The sequence below is a fragment of the Phyllobates terribilis genome, unplaced genomic scaffold (genome assembly GCF_046119375.1).
Source record: "Phyllobates terribilis strain yellow unplaced genomic scaffold, ASM4611937v1 Scaffold_82__1_contigs__length_6685932, whole genome shotgun sequence".
Classification (NCBI taxonomy): domain Eukaryota; kingdom Metazoa; phylum Chordata; class Amphibia; order Anura; family Dendrobatidae; genus Phyllobates; species Phyllobates terribilis.
Window position 1 is genome coordinate 2,760,540 of NW_027362842.1, and position 14,986 is coordinate 2,775,525.

Here is a 14,986-nt window from a genome sequence, read left to right on the forward strand (position 1 = left end):
TTATTATTTTTCTTTTATTGCAGGAGATCGTTGGCTTCAGCTGGAATGGGTGTGATGGTAAGTATGGTTTAATTTAGAACAATAAAGAATTGTGTGTTTATTTCAATTAAAGGACTTTTTTCTGGGTGTTTGTGTTTTTTTTTAAATACTTTACTAGAAATTCATGGCGGTCATGTCTAATATTGGCGTGACCCCATGAATTTTGGGCTTAGGGCCAGCTGATAATACCAAGCTGGCCCTAACCCCTTTATTACCCAGTGAGCCACCGCACCAGGGCCCTGGATGAGTTGGGTACAGCATCCAGCTTCTATGAACGCGCCATTTTCCGGGGTGGCTGCGGACTGCAATTTGTAGCGGGGGGGGGCAGAAAGCTTGGGCCTCCCTGCGCTGCAGATTCCAGCCCCCAGCTGCCTAGTTGTACCTGGCTGGACACAAAAATAGGGCGAAGCCCCAAGTATTTTTTTTTTAATTATTTCATGAAATTCATGAAATAATTAAGAAAAAAAGGCCTTCCCTATATTGTTGTGTCCGGCCAGGTACAAATAGGCAGCTGGTGGTTGGGGGCAGCCCGTTCCTGCCTACTGTACCTGGCTGGACACAAATATAGTGCGAAGCCCCACGTCAATTTTTTTAAATTATTTCAGGAAATTCATCAAATAATTTAAAAAAAATTGACGTGGGGCTTCGCCCTATATTTGTGTCCAGCCAGGTACAGCAGGCAGGAACGGGCTGCCCCCAACCACCAGCTGCCTATTTGTACCTGGCCGGACACAACAATATAGGGAAGCCCTTTTTTTCTTAATTATTTCATGAAATAATTTAAAGAAAATTGACGTGGGGCTTCGCCCTGTTTTTGTGTCCAGCCAGGTACAACTAGGCAGCTGGGGGCTGGAATCCGCAGCGCAGGGAGGCCCAAGCTTTCTGGGCCACCCCCGCTGCAAATTGCAGTCCGCAGCTACCCCGGAAAATGGCGCGTTCATAGAAGCGCCATCTTCTGGCGCTGTACCCAACTCATCCAGGGCCCTGATGTGGTGGCTCACTGGGTAATAAAGGGGTTAGGGCCAGCTTGGCATTATCAGCTGGCCCTAAGCCCGAAATTCATGGGGTCACGCCAATATTAGACATGACCGCCATGAATTTCTAGTAAAGTATTTAAAAAAAACACAACACCCAGAAAAAAGTCCTTTAATTGAAATAAACACACAATTCTTTATTGTTCTAAATTAAACCATACTTACCGTCACGCCCATTCCAGCTGAAGCCAACGATCTCCTGAAATAAAAGAAAAATAATAAAGCAACATCATCCTTACCTTTCCATGGTTCCCAGGACAGCTTCAGCTCTGCTACATCGAGATGACAGGCTGGACCTGCAGAACGCTGCCATCCAGCCTGTCATCCCGCAGACACTGAGAAGCGCAGGCTTGCTTGCGCTCCACAGTGTCTCTCTGTGAGGGCATCCAGATGAGCCGAGTTAATGTCCAATGAACTCGGCTCACCTCATGCACGTCACTTACAGCGTGGGAAAATTCTCCTGCACTCAGCGCTTCAGCGTGGGAGAATTCTCACGCTGAAGCGCTGAGTGCAGGAGAATTTTCCCACGCTGTCAGTGACGTGCATGAGGTGAGCTGAGTTCATTGGACATGAGCTCACCTTATGCACGTCACTGACAGCGTGGGAGAATTCTCCTGCACTCAGCGCTTCAGCGTGAGAATTTTCCCACGCTGTCAGTGACGTGCATGAGGTGAGCCGAGTTCATTGGACATGACCTCGGCTCATCTGGATGCCGTCACAGAGAGACGCTGAGGAGCGCAAGCATGCCTGCGCTTCTCAGTGTCCGCGGGATGACAGGCTGGATGGCAGCGTTCTGCTGCGATCCAGCCTGTCATCTCGATGTAGCAGAGCTGAAGCTGTCGTGGGAACCATGGAAAGGTAAGGATGATGTTGCTTTATTATTTTTCTTTTATTGCAGGGGATCGTTGGCTTCAGCTGGAATGGGCGTGACGGTAAGTATGGTTTAATTTAGAACAATAAAGAATTGTGTCTTTATTTCAATTAAAGGACTTTATTCTGGGTGTTTGTGTTTTTTTTTAACTTTGACTATGGGGTTAGTAATGGGGGTGTCTTATAGACGCCTCTCCATTACTAACCTGGGCTTGATGTCAGCTGGCATTATAAGCTGACATCAACCCCAGCCCTATTACCCCACTGCCACCGCTACAGGGCAGTGGGAAGAGCGAGGCTAAGTGCCAGAATTGGCGCATCCTATGGATGTGCCATTTCTGGGGCGGCTGACGGCTGGTGTTTCTAGCCTGGGAGGGGGCCAATATTCATGGCACCCTTTCTGGGCTATTAATATCAGCCCCCAGCTGTCTGCCTAGCCTTTGCTAGCTATTAAAATAGGGGGGACCCCACGTCAATTTTTTGGGGGGTCGCCCATTTTAATAGCTAGTAAAGGCTAGGTATTCAGCTGGGGGCTGATATTAGTAGCCTGGGAAGCTCCGTGGGTATTACCCCCTTCCCAGGCTTCAAACATCTGCCCCAGCCGTCTGCTTAACCTCCGCTAGAGCCTAAAATTAAGGGGAACCCCACGCTAATTTTTTTTTAAATAAATTCTTTATTTTAACACTAAATGACAAGTACAGTAATCAACACTGTCACTGTACTTCATATATATGTGACTGACATGTTTCTATCTATCTAATCTATGTGTGATGCTCTATTCTTTCGGTTCTAAATTGTCGGGTACCTGTGTACGCCGCTGCTGAATTGCCGGCTTTTCATGTTTCACTGTGAGCACTGTTCCCATCGATTTGGGCAATGACTCTAATGCCACAACCACCATGGCTGTGGCATTACAGTGAGTGGCAGACAATCCCTGCATGATTGGTGCTCTAAATAGCGGCAGACATGCAGGACACGCTTTTGGTGCACGAACAGTTATCGAACATAACCTCGAACAGCCGAATTTTTTGCAAATCGTTCGGGTTCGTCGAACAACTCGAACACCGCCCAAAACAGCTAGAATTTGAGATTGGCGAACAGTTCTAGTCGAACACCGCTCATCTCTAGTCACTGCTTTAAATTGATTGTTATGTGACCCACTAAAGTCCTGATATAGTGCTAAGGTGTAAGGGTATTTATTAATATAAATAGGATCCCTGACCATTGTCCCTTATTTAATAGAGGTCAGGGTTAAATGATATCCATATTTCTTATATAATGGGCCATGAGATTTATAGAACCACATCAAAGAATATCAAATAAATTATATCTGATACATTTTTCCTGTTATCCTTGTGAAAATGAAAACATTTGGGGCTAAAATTACATTTTTGAGGGAAACATCTTATTTTTTTTATTTTCACGGCTCTACATTATAAACTTCTGTGAAACATGTGGGGGTTCAAAGTGCTCACCATACATTCCTTGAGGGGTCTAGTTTCCAAAATGGGGTCACTTGTGGGGGGTTTGCACTGTTTAAGCACATCAGGGTCTCTCTAAGTGCTACATGGTGTCCGCTCTTGATTCCAGCCATTTTTGCGTTCAAAAAGTCAAACGGTGCTCCTTCCCGTCTGAGCCCTGCCATGTGCCCAAACAGTAGTTTTCCCCCACATATGGGGTATTGGCGTATTCAGGAGAAATTGCACAACAATTTTTGTGGTCCATTTTATCCTGCTACCCTTGTGAAAATAAAAAATTTGGGGCTAAAGAAAAATTTTTGTGAAAAAAAAGTAAAATGTTAATGTTTTCCTTCCACATTGCTTTAGTTCCTGTGAAGCATCTGAAGGGTTAATAAACCTCTTGAATGTGGTTTTAAGGACTTTGAGGGTGTCGTTTTCATAATGGTGTCGCTTTTAGGTATTTTCTATCATATAGGCCCCTTAAAGTCACTTCAAATGTGACGGGGTCCCTAAAAAAATGGTCTTGTAAATTTACTTGGGAAAATGAGAAATTGCTGATCAACTTTTAACCCTTAATTTCCTAACAACAACAAAAATGTGTTTCAAATGATGCAGATATAAAGTAGACATGTAGGAAATGTTATTAACTATTTTTTGTGATATAACTCTCTGGTTTAAGGGCATAAGAAATAAAAGGTTGAAAATTGTGAAATTTTCAAAATTTTCACAAATAAATGCAATTCGCATTAATAAAATGTTACTACTATCGTGAAATACAATATGTCACGAAAAAGCATTCTCAGAATCAGTGGGATCCGTTGAAGCGTTCCAGAGTTATTATCACATAAAGTGACACTGGTCATTATGGTCAAAATTAGCTCCATCAATAAGGGGTAAATGTTGATGCCAATTTGTTTCCCTGTTGATAACTTTGCTAGCTTGATTTCTTTTTTTACATTTCTTATTGAGATCTTTACACTCCTGAAACATTATTTCTGTATTCTCAGTCTTCAAGATTTTGGATGCCCTTTGTTTTTGTCTTATTACTCTTTGTACTGTCTTATTTATCCATAATGGTTTATTTTTATTCCTGGACATTTTATTACCAGAGGGTATATATTTTCTACAGGATTCTAGTATTATATCCTTAAACATGCCCCATTTATGTTCGCTATCCCCAGATATCACGACATGGTCCCAGTCTACACAATTAAGCTCTTTCTTTAATTTGTTGAAATCTGCTTTCCTAAAGTTCCAGATTTTTGCATTTCCCCTATGAAATGTGTTTTTGAATTTTACATTGAAGCTCCCCATATTATGGTAGCTCCATCCCAAATGTTCCCAGACCTGTAGATCTGAAATTGTATGGTATCTGGTCTATTTGACAGGACAAGATCCAGCAGATTATCTCCCCTGGTTGGTTCATCTACCAACTGTGAGAGGTAAGATTCTATGTCCCATTGAATGTCTAGATAATTAAAATCCCCCATAATAAGGATCCTTTTATTATTTGCTACCCTTACTTTAGACACTCTATAACAGATGGCAAAATACGGAAATGATTATCGTCGCCCGGCTACCGGGGAGCACCCTTCAACTTTGTTATATTTTCCAGAGCACCTTCCAGCATTAAGTCCTTAAGCTGGGCAGTCCCAAAGTTTTCCCTGGACACCTCAAGGTCGCGGATATTGCTTTCAGGGGATTGCTTCCCCATACTCATAGCCAGCCAGTATAGTGAAAGGAAATTCATTGGTTACATCATGTGACAGGGTTATCTTAGCTGAATCGTGGTTGCATACCAGACTACCGGGCGCTAGAGCTTTTAGCCCACAAGTTCAAGAACAATGAAAAGTCTCGTCTGATAATACCAGCATATAATAAGTCTTTCACAATTCCAGCTTTGCGCGTATGTTGATCTGGGATAGTTCTTGGTGTCTCCATAGATACACCTGGCCCCCTCCCTCTACCTAGGGACTATCACATGTGGAAGTGTGGGTAACCAAACTTCCAGTGTCTAGGAGTCCAGTCACAGTCACATTGTTCACCATCACCTGGCACAGCTGAGGTCCCTCACCATGGTGAGGCATAGCACTGCACGCAGATTGTGCCAATAAAGAGCAGCACCAGCCTATGGTGCAATCCATTGGTTCTGAGGCCATAGTACAATGGGCTGCTATATATCCAAGGGCATGACTCCTCCAACAGACAATGGTAAGAGATGGATACCTCAAAACTGACTCTGAGGTCTCCTGGGTCTTTGGGCATCCCTCAGTTATGGACTTGGTCCCCCTCCTTTGGGAATCCCAGCAAGGTGATCTCAGGCTCCCTTGATTGCTCAGGGAGGTCTCCACAGCCAGGTATCTTTCCATGTGACCCATAAAGTCATCTTTATTCTGGGTATCTCTCAGGTCAACTGAGCATTGTACAGACCTAGGAAATGAGTGGATAAATCACCAGTCTTTTCACCAACTGTGCCAGAGAGTAGGCCTCAGGTTGTAGCCACTTTTGCACCAGGTGTAGCAGGTCAAATATTTGGGACCAGTAAGGCTTCTCCCTGCAGTACCCCGAGAGGTGCACCCATTGCGCCCTAACTACCAAGGTTATGCCCAAACGTGCCAGAATTTTTGCCTTCAGCTTGGCATACTCCTTTGCACCCTGCAGGGTAAGGTCATAGCACACTTTCAGCAATTCCCCTGTAAACCTCTGCTCATTGCTTCTGGGGCGGTTTTCCCCTGTCTAACACCCTCTCAAAAACAGACAAGAAAGCCTTGATGTCATCTTCCGGAGTCATTATCTGCAAGGCATCCTATACTGCTTTCCTCAGACGGGTACCGTCGCTTTGGCTTGCAGTAGGTGCCGTCTTTATGGCCTGGACAATTTCGGTCAGGAGAACCATCTGCTGCTGCTGCTACTGCTGCTGAAACTGCTGCTGCTGCTGCTGAAACTGCTGCTGCTGCTGCTGCTGCTGCTGAAGATTGGCTTGGACCAATTGCATAATAAGCTCCTCAATGCTTTCAGGCTGTGCTTGCAATGCTGTAGCTATCTTTGGCCAGGACAGTCAGACATAAAACTGTAATCACCTGTGCTCTTTGAAACTTCTACCCGCATTCAAACCACAATTGTAGGAGTTTCAGCTCTCTGGTAGCCACTTGGACATGCACAGGCACAGGGTTTAATATCAAACCATAATAAAGTTTATTGTTCTTCAGAAAACTTTGTAGCTCCAAGAGGAAAAATAGCCTTCTTCAGCAAAAATGAATAACAAAATAGTCCCTTCTTTTGGTTAAGGCAAATCAAATAAAACGATCTCACAAAATTGCTGTCACAGGTGTTTCTTGGTCTCTAACCTAGACTATCCACCATGAATGGTCTTTCTCTATCTCCAGCACAACACTATCTGCCGAGCTATACCCAACTGCCTTTCATTAGGCCTGTAAGATCTGCACTGGAGTAAGGGAGAAACCTTTCCCGCCCCGGCTCTTTTGGTTACTCCTAAATCCCGGACCCAATATCCAGTCAAAATAAAAACCATCTCAATAACCTATTGTTCCTGGTGCACTTTTTCTTGGGACTTATATCACTGAAGCCAACCACTTCAGTGATACATACCTGCCATCCAGGACCGTACCTTCTGCTTTCTTACAGTGTTTACTTGTTTCGATACTGACATTCAAAGTAGCTAGCATTTATCTAAAAGCCTTTGATTTATATGTCTATTTCTCAATAGAAGCACACCGTCATCTTGTGTGTGGCACGGCTTCTCATTGACCATCTGCATCATGTGTCTATGATGGTCATACTGCTTTATATTCTGACCGGTGTGAGATCACTCCAATCAATGCACAGAAGCAAGGAAAACTCTTCTGATAAAGTAACCCTATCACCCCTGCAGTAGCACATACATTATCTGGGAGCAACTTTCAGTGTATAGTCAGATTTGTATACCATGCGCGCACTCTTCACATTATATTCAAGTTTCTTTACCTTTATTTTTTAAAATTAATTATATTTAGAATTTTTTTTTATTTTTATATATATAATATGTTACAAAATAAAATAGAGGTGATTTGGGCGATGGGTACAATATACTCCTTAACGATGCTCTCTGTGCGCTAAAAATGAACCGCGAACTGTGTTCAATGAGCCGTTACATTTATGATGATGATACTTTTATCTCGGTTATTTTATGATCTGGAAATCACAGCAAATTGGGTGTTATTCTATCGCAGGTTTAATAAAACCGTGAAGTCATCCAGCTCCTTCTCCCAAGAACACGGATTTACAATTGAAGTTGGTTCCTCTCTCAAATTTAAAGCTGGGATACCATGTATTGCCGAGACTGAGGCCAATGTGAAAATAAATGTAAGCACAACCAACAACTGGAGCTTCACGGAAACCAATGAGACCGAGGTAAATCAACGCTGTCTGCATGGGTGCAGCTAAACTCCTATAGGCGCCGGGCTCGGTTACTAATATAATATATAAATATCACATAGATTTTATGTATGATAATTAATGATGAGCGAGCATGCTTGCCACTGCTGGATGCTCGCCCATCTCACTGCTCGACATGATCGGCGCTCGCCCATCTCACTGCTCCACATGCTCGGTGCTCGCCCATCTCACTGCTCGACATGCTCGGTGCTCGCCCATCTCACTGCTCGACATGCTCGGTGCTCGCCCATCTCACTGCTCGACATGCTCGGTGCTCGCCCATCTCACTGCTCGACATGATCGGCGCTCGCCCATCTCACTGCTCGACATGCTCGGTGCTCGCCCATCTCACTGCTCGACATGCTCGGTGCTCGCCCATCTCACTGCTCGACATGCTCGGCGCTCGCCCATCTCACTGCTCATCATGCTCGGCGCTCGCCCATCTCACTGCTCAACATGCTCGGCGCTCGCCCATCTCACTGCTCGACATGCTCGGCGCTCGCCCATCTCACTGCTCAACATGCTCGGCGCTCGCCCATCTCACTGCTCGACATGCTCGGCGCTCGCCCATCTCACTGCTCGACATGCTCAGCCTCGTCGAGTATTTCCGGGGTTGCTCGGCGGGAGCTCGGGTCTCCTCCCTGCATGTTTGGCGCTCTTTACAGAGCCAATGAACAAGCAGGGATTGTCTGCCACTCACTGTAATGCCGCAGCCATGTTGGTTGTGACAATATAGTGATTGTCTGGCCGCACAGCGTCATCAGGTCTATATCAGACCGGGCGCCGCCATGCTCGTCACAGTCACTCTGGATCAGACAGTGTAGGGAGAGGAGCTGCTGAGCTAGGGAGAGATTTGCTTGTTTATAGTTAGTATGGGTATTCCACAACATATATATATATATATATATATATATATATATCTTAACTAACAGTCCTTCTGAGCTAGGCAGGCAGGCAATGTATATAGCAGACTGCAGTGCATATAGCACTAGGGGGTCCATTCCAGTTCTGTCTGCTGCTGTTACAGATATTTGGAGAAATAGCCCCAGACATCAGGGGCCAGGAATAATTATTTTTTTTTATCTTAATCCTCATTATTTGCTTAAAAAGCAATCCAGAGAACACCATTTATCTGCGCCATTTGCTTGTTGGCACTGCAGAATACAGCCAGGTCCTTTCCATATTACAGCGATAAAAATCCAAAATTTGTAGTGAACGTGGAAAATATTGGCCTCTGTTTAAATTTTGTTGCAGTGTGTTAGTGAAGTTATTGACCCCAGGATGCTGTAAATAGTTACCTACAGGCTAGGTAATAAAAACTGTGGTTTTCCATCACACGTATCACATATCACTGTGGTTCAAATCCAGCCATTTGTAGTGAACATGGAAAATATTGTCCTCTATTTAAAATGGGCAAGGCGCGTGGCAAGGGACGGGGAAGTGGACGTGATGGTGCATGCTGAGGACGAGGCCGTGGGCAAGCTGAAATTGTGCCACAACAAACACCCACATCTTGTTGTTCGACCTTCGCAATTAATAGGGGACCGCAGAACACCACTATTGAACACAGAGCAGTGTGAAAAGGTTATTGGTTGTATGGCGGATAATGCTTCCAGTCACTTTGTCACCACCACCGCCACCTTGTCTTCCACACGGTCAAGTCTCAGTAGCCGTGAGTCTGGACCGCATATTCCTCACCCTGATCTTCCTTCCTCCCACCATGCCGAGTGCCCGGAGACAACTGACCCCACACTTGGACACTCCGAAAAGCTGTTTGCTTTTCCATTTATAGATTCGGGCCTCTCGCTCGGTTCACTTGAAGCGGGGCAAGAGGAGATCGCATCTAGTGATGCCCAAATATTTGAGCAGCCACGGTGACATGAAGGCGACGGTGAGAAACTGCCACGAGAGGTGGACGATGATGAGACATAATTGCCAGAAAGTCAGAAGGAGGACCAGGGTAAGGTGGTGGACGATGAAGTCACTGACCCAACCTGGCAAGGTGACATGCAGAGCAACGACAGCAGCACACTGGGGGAAGGAGGCGTTGCACCTCAACAGGCAAGAACAAGAATAGCAAGGAGGGAGGAGACCCGAGCTCCCGCCGAGCAACCCCAGAAATACTCAGCAAGCGCCGAGCATCTAGAGCAGTGAGATGCTCGGGCGAGCACCGAGCAGTAGCGAACATGCTCGCTCATCACTACCTATTAGTTATTATGCCCCCAGCGACACTAAAATCAGACGGAATCAATTTAAACAGGGAGGGAACAGTGACTTTTGCCTGTGAGCCTCAGATTTGCCACAACTCTGTGTAAAATAAAAATAAAGATCCATTCATACAACGGGAGAAAGGCCCAAATTCACTTTTTGTGTGAATAAATGGACAAAGGACTTGTGGTGTTCTTTCCCCAGGATGGGTTTTAGAAGTTTCCTCCACCTCATGAATTTTCAATGGCAGAGGTCTCCAAGGAGATAAAAAAATGTTTTGAAACCCCTGCTTAAATCTATTTGAAGTCTTGGGGCTGCCTGGTGTCCTGAGCCGGCACAGGAGGAACTGCCGCCCACCTTAGCTGGAGCAAAATTGGAGTCTGATGCCTGAAGGTCCTTGTTGTGCCAGTTTTACCCTGAGTAGTGGCCTCAAACCTGGGATTCCTTGTTGTTGGCCACAGAAGTCCCGCTCCTTCTAAATGTAAATGCTTTCTGAGGCCCTCCTCCATGTGTTTTCCAGGGTGTATCGTGGTGCCTCCTAATTTTTGGAAGCCCTTGCACATAGTGCATACACATTACCAGTCTGGGAGTCCCACTGTTTCCAAATGGGGAAAAAATGTTTTCTGCGGCCCTCCTCTACATGTATTCCAGAGTGCATTGCAATCGCTCCTTTCAAATTTTTATAGGTCTTCTTTAGGCTTCACCAATCTAGGAGTCCTACTCCTTACAGAGGAGAAAACATTTCTGAAATCTAATGCACATGATTCCTCATTCCTTTTTTTCCTTACGCAAATGGAAAGCTTCTACATTTATTAAAGAAGGAGCGTGTCAATTTTTTCAGCATTTTTGCAGTGTTTTTTCACCAATGAGAAAGTGCAAAAATGCAGCAAAAACGCTGTCTGAACATAGCCTAAAGGGTTTTTCTCTCCTTTTAATTTTGCCGTATATACAAGTCATGATACAGGAAAAAATGTTTCCTAACATTTTTTCCTGTAAAATCTGTTTTATCTTCGGTTTGGTATATTTTATTGTCAATCCGTCAAAATGGAGTAATAGTCTGACAGCATTGTTCCCAGCAGTGACCTGGGAGTCAGAGATGCTTCCAGGCATTTTCCTCATGCTGCTCCTATTCCATTTGAGCACTTTTTCCATCCATTTCATCGATTTTACTGCCTTCCAGACCTCCTGGGAGGGTCCGCCGGAAAAATGCTAGAGTTTCTCATTGACTTCTATTGTACTCATTACTTGAGTCAAGCAAATGAGCAGTCCAATGTGCCCAATTCGAGTAAGAAGCACCCGAGCATTTTAGTGCTCGCTCATCAATAGTTACTGCTATATGGAGGCAGAAAGCTTATTGTTATCAATGTATGGGGAACACAAATATGAACATTACTACAGTTTAAGTGCAGAAAAGTATCAGGGCATAACGAGAGGCATTACTGCTATGTGGGTTCCACAGAAAGGATATTACTAATATATGGGGACTTTATTACTCTAAGGGGGAACAAAAGAGAATTTTACTGCTTTTCGGGGACCTCAGAAAGAGACATTGCTAGCGTAAGAGAGCAAAACTCGTGGTATACGGATGTCTGAATGAGGCTTACTGTATTTTATTAACATATATTATCATTAATGATGGGCGAGCACTAAAATGCTCGGGTACTCGTTGCTCAGGTCGAGGACATTGGAATGGCAAAATGCCTCCCGTCCTGCACCTGTCATTGAACACTCTCAACAAGCACCATCAGCAAGCACGTCCACGTCCTTGTCCCAGCGCAGCATTCAGTGGTCCCTACCCCAGTCCTTGGAGCACAAGCGCAAATACGCAGCCAACGCCCCACAGGCCAAATTACTAAATTCCCACATTTCGTAACTGCTTGCGCTCAAAATGTTGCCTTTTAGGCTCGTGGAGACCGAAGCATTCTGCAATCTGATGACAGCGGCTGTTCCTCGGTACTCGGTCCCCAGCCGCCACTATTTCTCCCGGTTTTCCGTCCCTGCATTACACAAGCACGTGTCCCAACACATTAGCCGTGCCCTCAACAACACAGTTACCGGGAAAGTCCACCTAACCACGGACATGTGGACAAGTGCTTGTGGGCAGGGACGGTACATCTTGCTGACGGCACACTGGGTTAACATAGTGGAAGCCGGGACCCAGTCGGACCTTGGGACGGAACACGTCCTCTCGACGTCAAGGATTGCAGGCCCTAGGTCAATCAGGGTTGCCCCCACAGTCTACAGCTCCTGCATCTCATCCTCCTCAGCCTCCTCCTCCTCCTCTTCAGCTTCCATCTCAGAAATGACCACATCAGTCTGGAAGCACTGCAGCACTGCCTTGGCCAAGCAGCAACAGGCTGTGCTGAAGCTAATATGCTTAGGTGACAAACCGCACAATGCTGAAGAGTTGTGGACAGTTCTGAAAGAGCAGGCAGATCTGTGGCTCACACTGCGGAACCTACAGCCAGGCATGGTTGTGTGTGACAATGGCCAGAACCTGGTGGCAGCTCTGAGGCGAGGTGAGCTCACATACTTACCATGCCTGGCCCATGTGCTTAACCTCGTGTTTCAGCGGTTTCTCAAATCCTACCCGGAGCTGCCGGATCTGCTTGTTAAAGTACGCCGCCTGTGTGCCCATTTTAGAAAGTCACCTACAGCTTCCGCCGCCATTACCGTGTTTCAGCAGCGTTTGCAGCTTCCGGCTCACAGACTGGTATGTGATGTCCCCACGCATTGGAACTCTACACTGCAGATCTTGGGAAGGATTTGTGAGCAGAAGAGGGCAGTTGTTGAGTACCAGCATCAACAAGGCCATCGGTCTTCAGTTCAGACTCCACACATAAGACCTCACGAGTGGACATGGATGTCAGACATATGTACCATCCTCCAAAACTTTGAGTACTTCACCAAGATAGTGTGCAGCGCCATAATTAATGTCACCATCCCGCTTCACTGTCTTCTGAAACACTCTCTGCTCACAATCAAAGACAATGCATTGCAGGCAGAGCACGATGAGATGGAGCAAGGAACCATACAGGGTGATTACACACAGCCCAGCCTCATCTCATCCCAACGTGGATTGGGTGACAATGAGGAATGAGGGGAGGAAGAACAGGAGCTAGTTTCTTGCGCTATAGATGGTACTGCCTGCACAACTGTCATACCATCTGTTCAGCGTAGATGGCCAGAGAACAGAGAGAAGGAGGAGGAGAGCATGGTCAGTCATCCTCTTGGTGAGGACATGGAAGTCTTGCCTGTTAGCAGTCTGGCACGCATGGCTGAGTTTATGTTATGCTGCCTTTCCCATGACCCTCGCATTCTCAAAATTTTGGGTGACAGTCATTACTGGTTGGTGACACTTCTAGACCCACGCTACAAGAAGAACTTTATATCTCTTATTCCTGAGGCGGACAGGTTTACAAAAATGGGGCAGTACCAGAAGGCCCTTGTTGCACAACTATTAAAAAAATTCCCATCCGAAAATGCTGGGGGCAGAGGTCACAGTTCGTTGGACAACCAAGGAGTACAGGCGAGAGAGACACAACTTCAATCCATCAGGGGAACACTGTCAAAGTTCAGGGAGAATTTTCTCAGCCCCTCCCATCACACAGGCCCTGAGGCCTAATTTTTTAAAGGGTGTTTATGATGCCCGTAAAAAAAAATTTTTATACAGTATGTTCATGTATACCCCCCAGGGGTAAATGTTTGTCAGCCCATACACTTATGCTTGCAGTCACAGCATGGGAATTACTGTAGAACCCCGAGGGTTCGGTCACTACAGAGGTATTGCATCTCACCCAGAGGTGCGATATCTCACTTCCAGGTAAGGATGGAGTGTGGCTCAGGACCCTAACACCCACATGCACTACACCACATTTCCGGGGGGCAGGGCGTCAATGCTCCCAAGCGTGAGCACAGCTGCCTCTGTCCCTGGCTGGAGTGGGGGGAGGGAACACCTAGAAAGGGGGAACCCAGTAGTGTGTGGTTGGGGAGAGTAGATTCTGGGTGCACTGAAAAGTAGGAGTATATAAGGAGGGCACCATCTTGGAGTCAGTGAGAAGAGAGAGGGGAGAGCAGAGAGAGAAGGAGGCTGGATCAGGGGCTCTGTACGGGCTCTGCTCCACAGGCAGGCCCAGCCTCAAGGCCTGAGCCTGGAGAGAGAAAACAGAAAGGAGAGGAACGGAGGAGGCTCCAGGAGTGGAGTGAAGGGACCCCAGGGGTGCAGACCGGCCAGTCGCCACCGTACGCCCGCCGCTAGCAGAGTAGGGGGTCAGGTCAAGAAAGGGAACCGGATCCCTCATCTAGTGGAGGAGAGCAACTACCCTCAGCTAGTAACTGGAGGCCGTGGCATTGCACGTGTTACGGCCCCTCACTACACCCGTTAGGAAGGCACCATATAGGGCCCAGGGAAACGAAACATACGTTTGCCCGCCAAGGCCCGAGGCAGCTGGACAGAAACGTGGTCAATTGTGGGGTACGACGGGCCAGGTACCTGGGAGTTGGCCGAGCCCCTCACCTGGTGAGCACAGTACGACATGGGCAGCCATTACCTGCAGCAGTGGCTTGGAGTGTAAAACTGTGAGTAAAGACCCTGGACTGCATCACTGGACTCTGAGTCATTACTGTTGCTCCCGCGCACCATCACTCCCATCATCTGCACTCACTGCCCTGAGGCTATACTCTTCCCGTGGGGAGTTATACTACCCTTTGCTGCGCACGCAACATCAGCCTCAGCGGTCTGCCGCGCAGTGGCGGTTCTCAATGACCGCAATCCACAGGTGGCGTAGTCAGACATTTAAACATTTAAAATCACATAAACCGATCCGCCACTGGTTTGACCACACTGAGCCAAGGGATCGGGTCGCTGCCACGGAGACTACAAACCCCCAGCATTACACAGAGACCCGGCTCCGGGTATTCCCCCACACACAGCCCAGGGGG

At 46.5% G+C, this 14,986-nt stretch overlaps 1 protein-coding gene across 1 annotated transcript in view; it reads left to right on the forward strand.

Moving 5' to 3' along the window:
• Positions 1-14,986, forward strand: part of LOC141197271 (uncharacterized) — a 68,827-nt gene that overhangs the window by 13,700 nt on the left and 40,141 nt on the right. Inside the window, exon 4 of the mRNA XM_073662658.1 lies at positions 7,633-7,813. Coding sequence (XP_073518759.1) covers positions 7,633-7,813 — 181 coding nt within the window. The remainder of the gene's footprint in view (positions 1-7,632; positions 7,814-14,986) is intronic.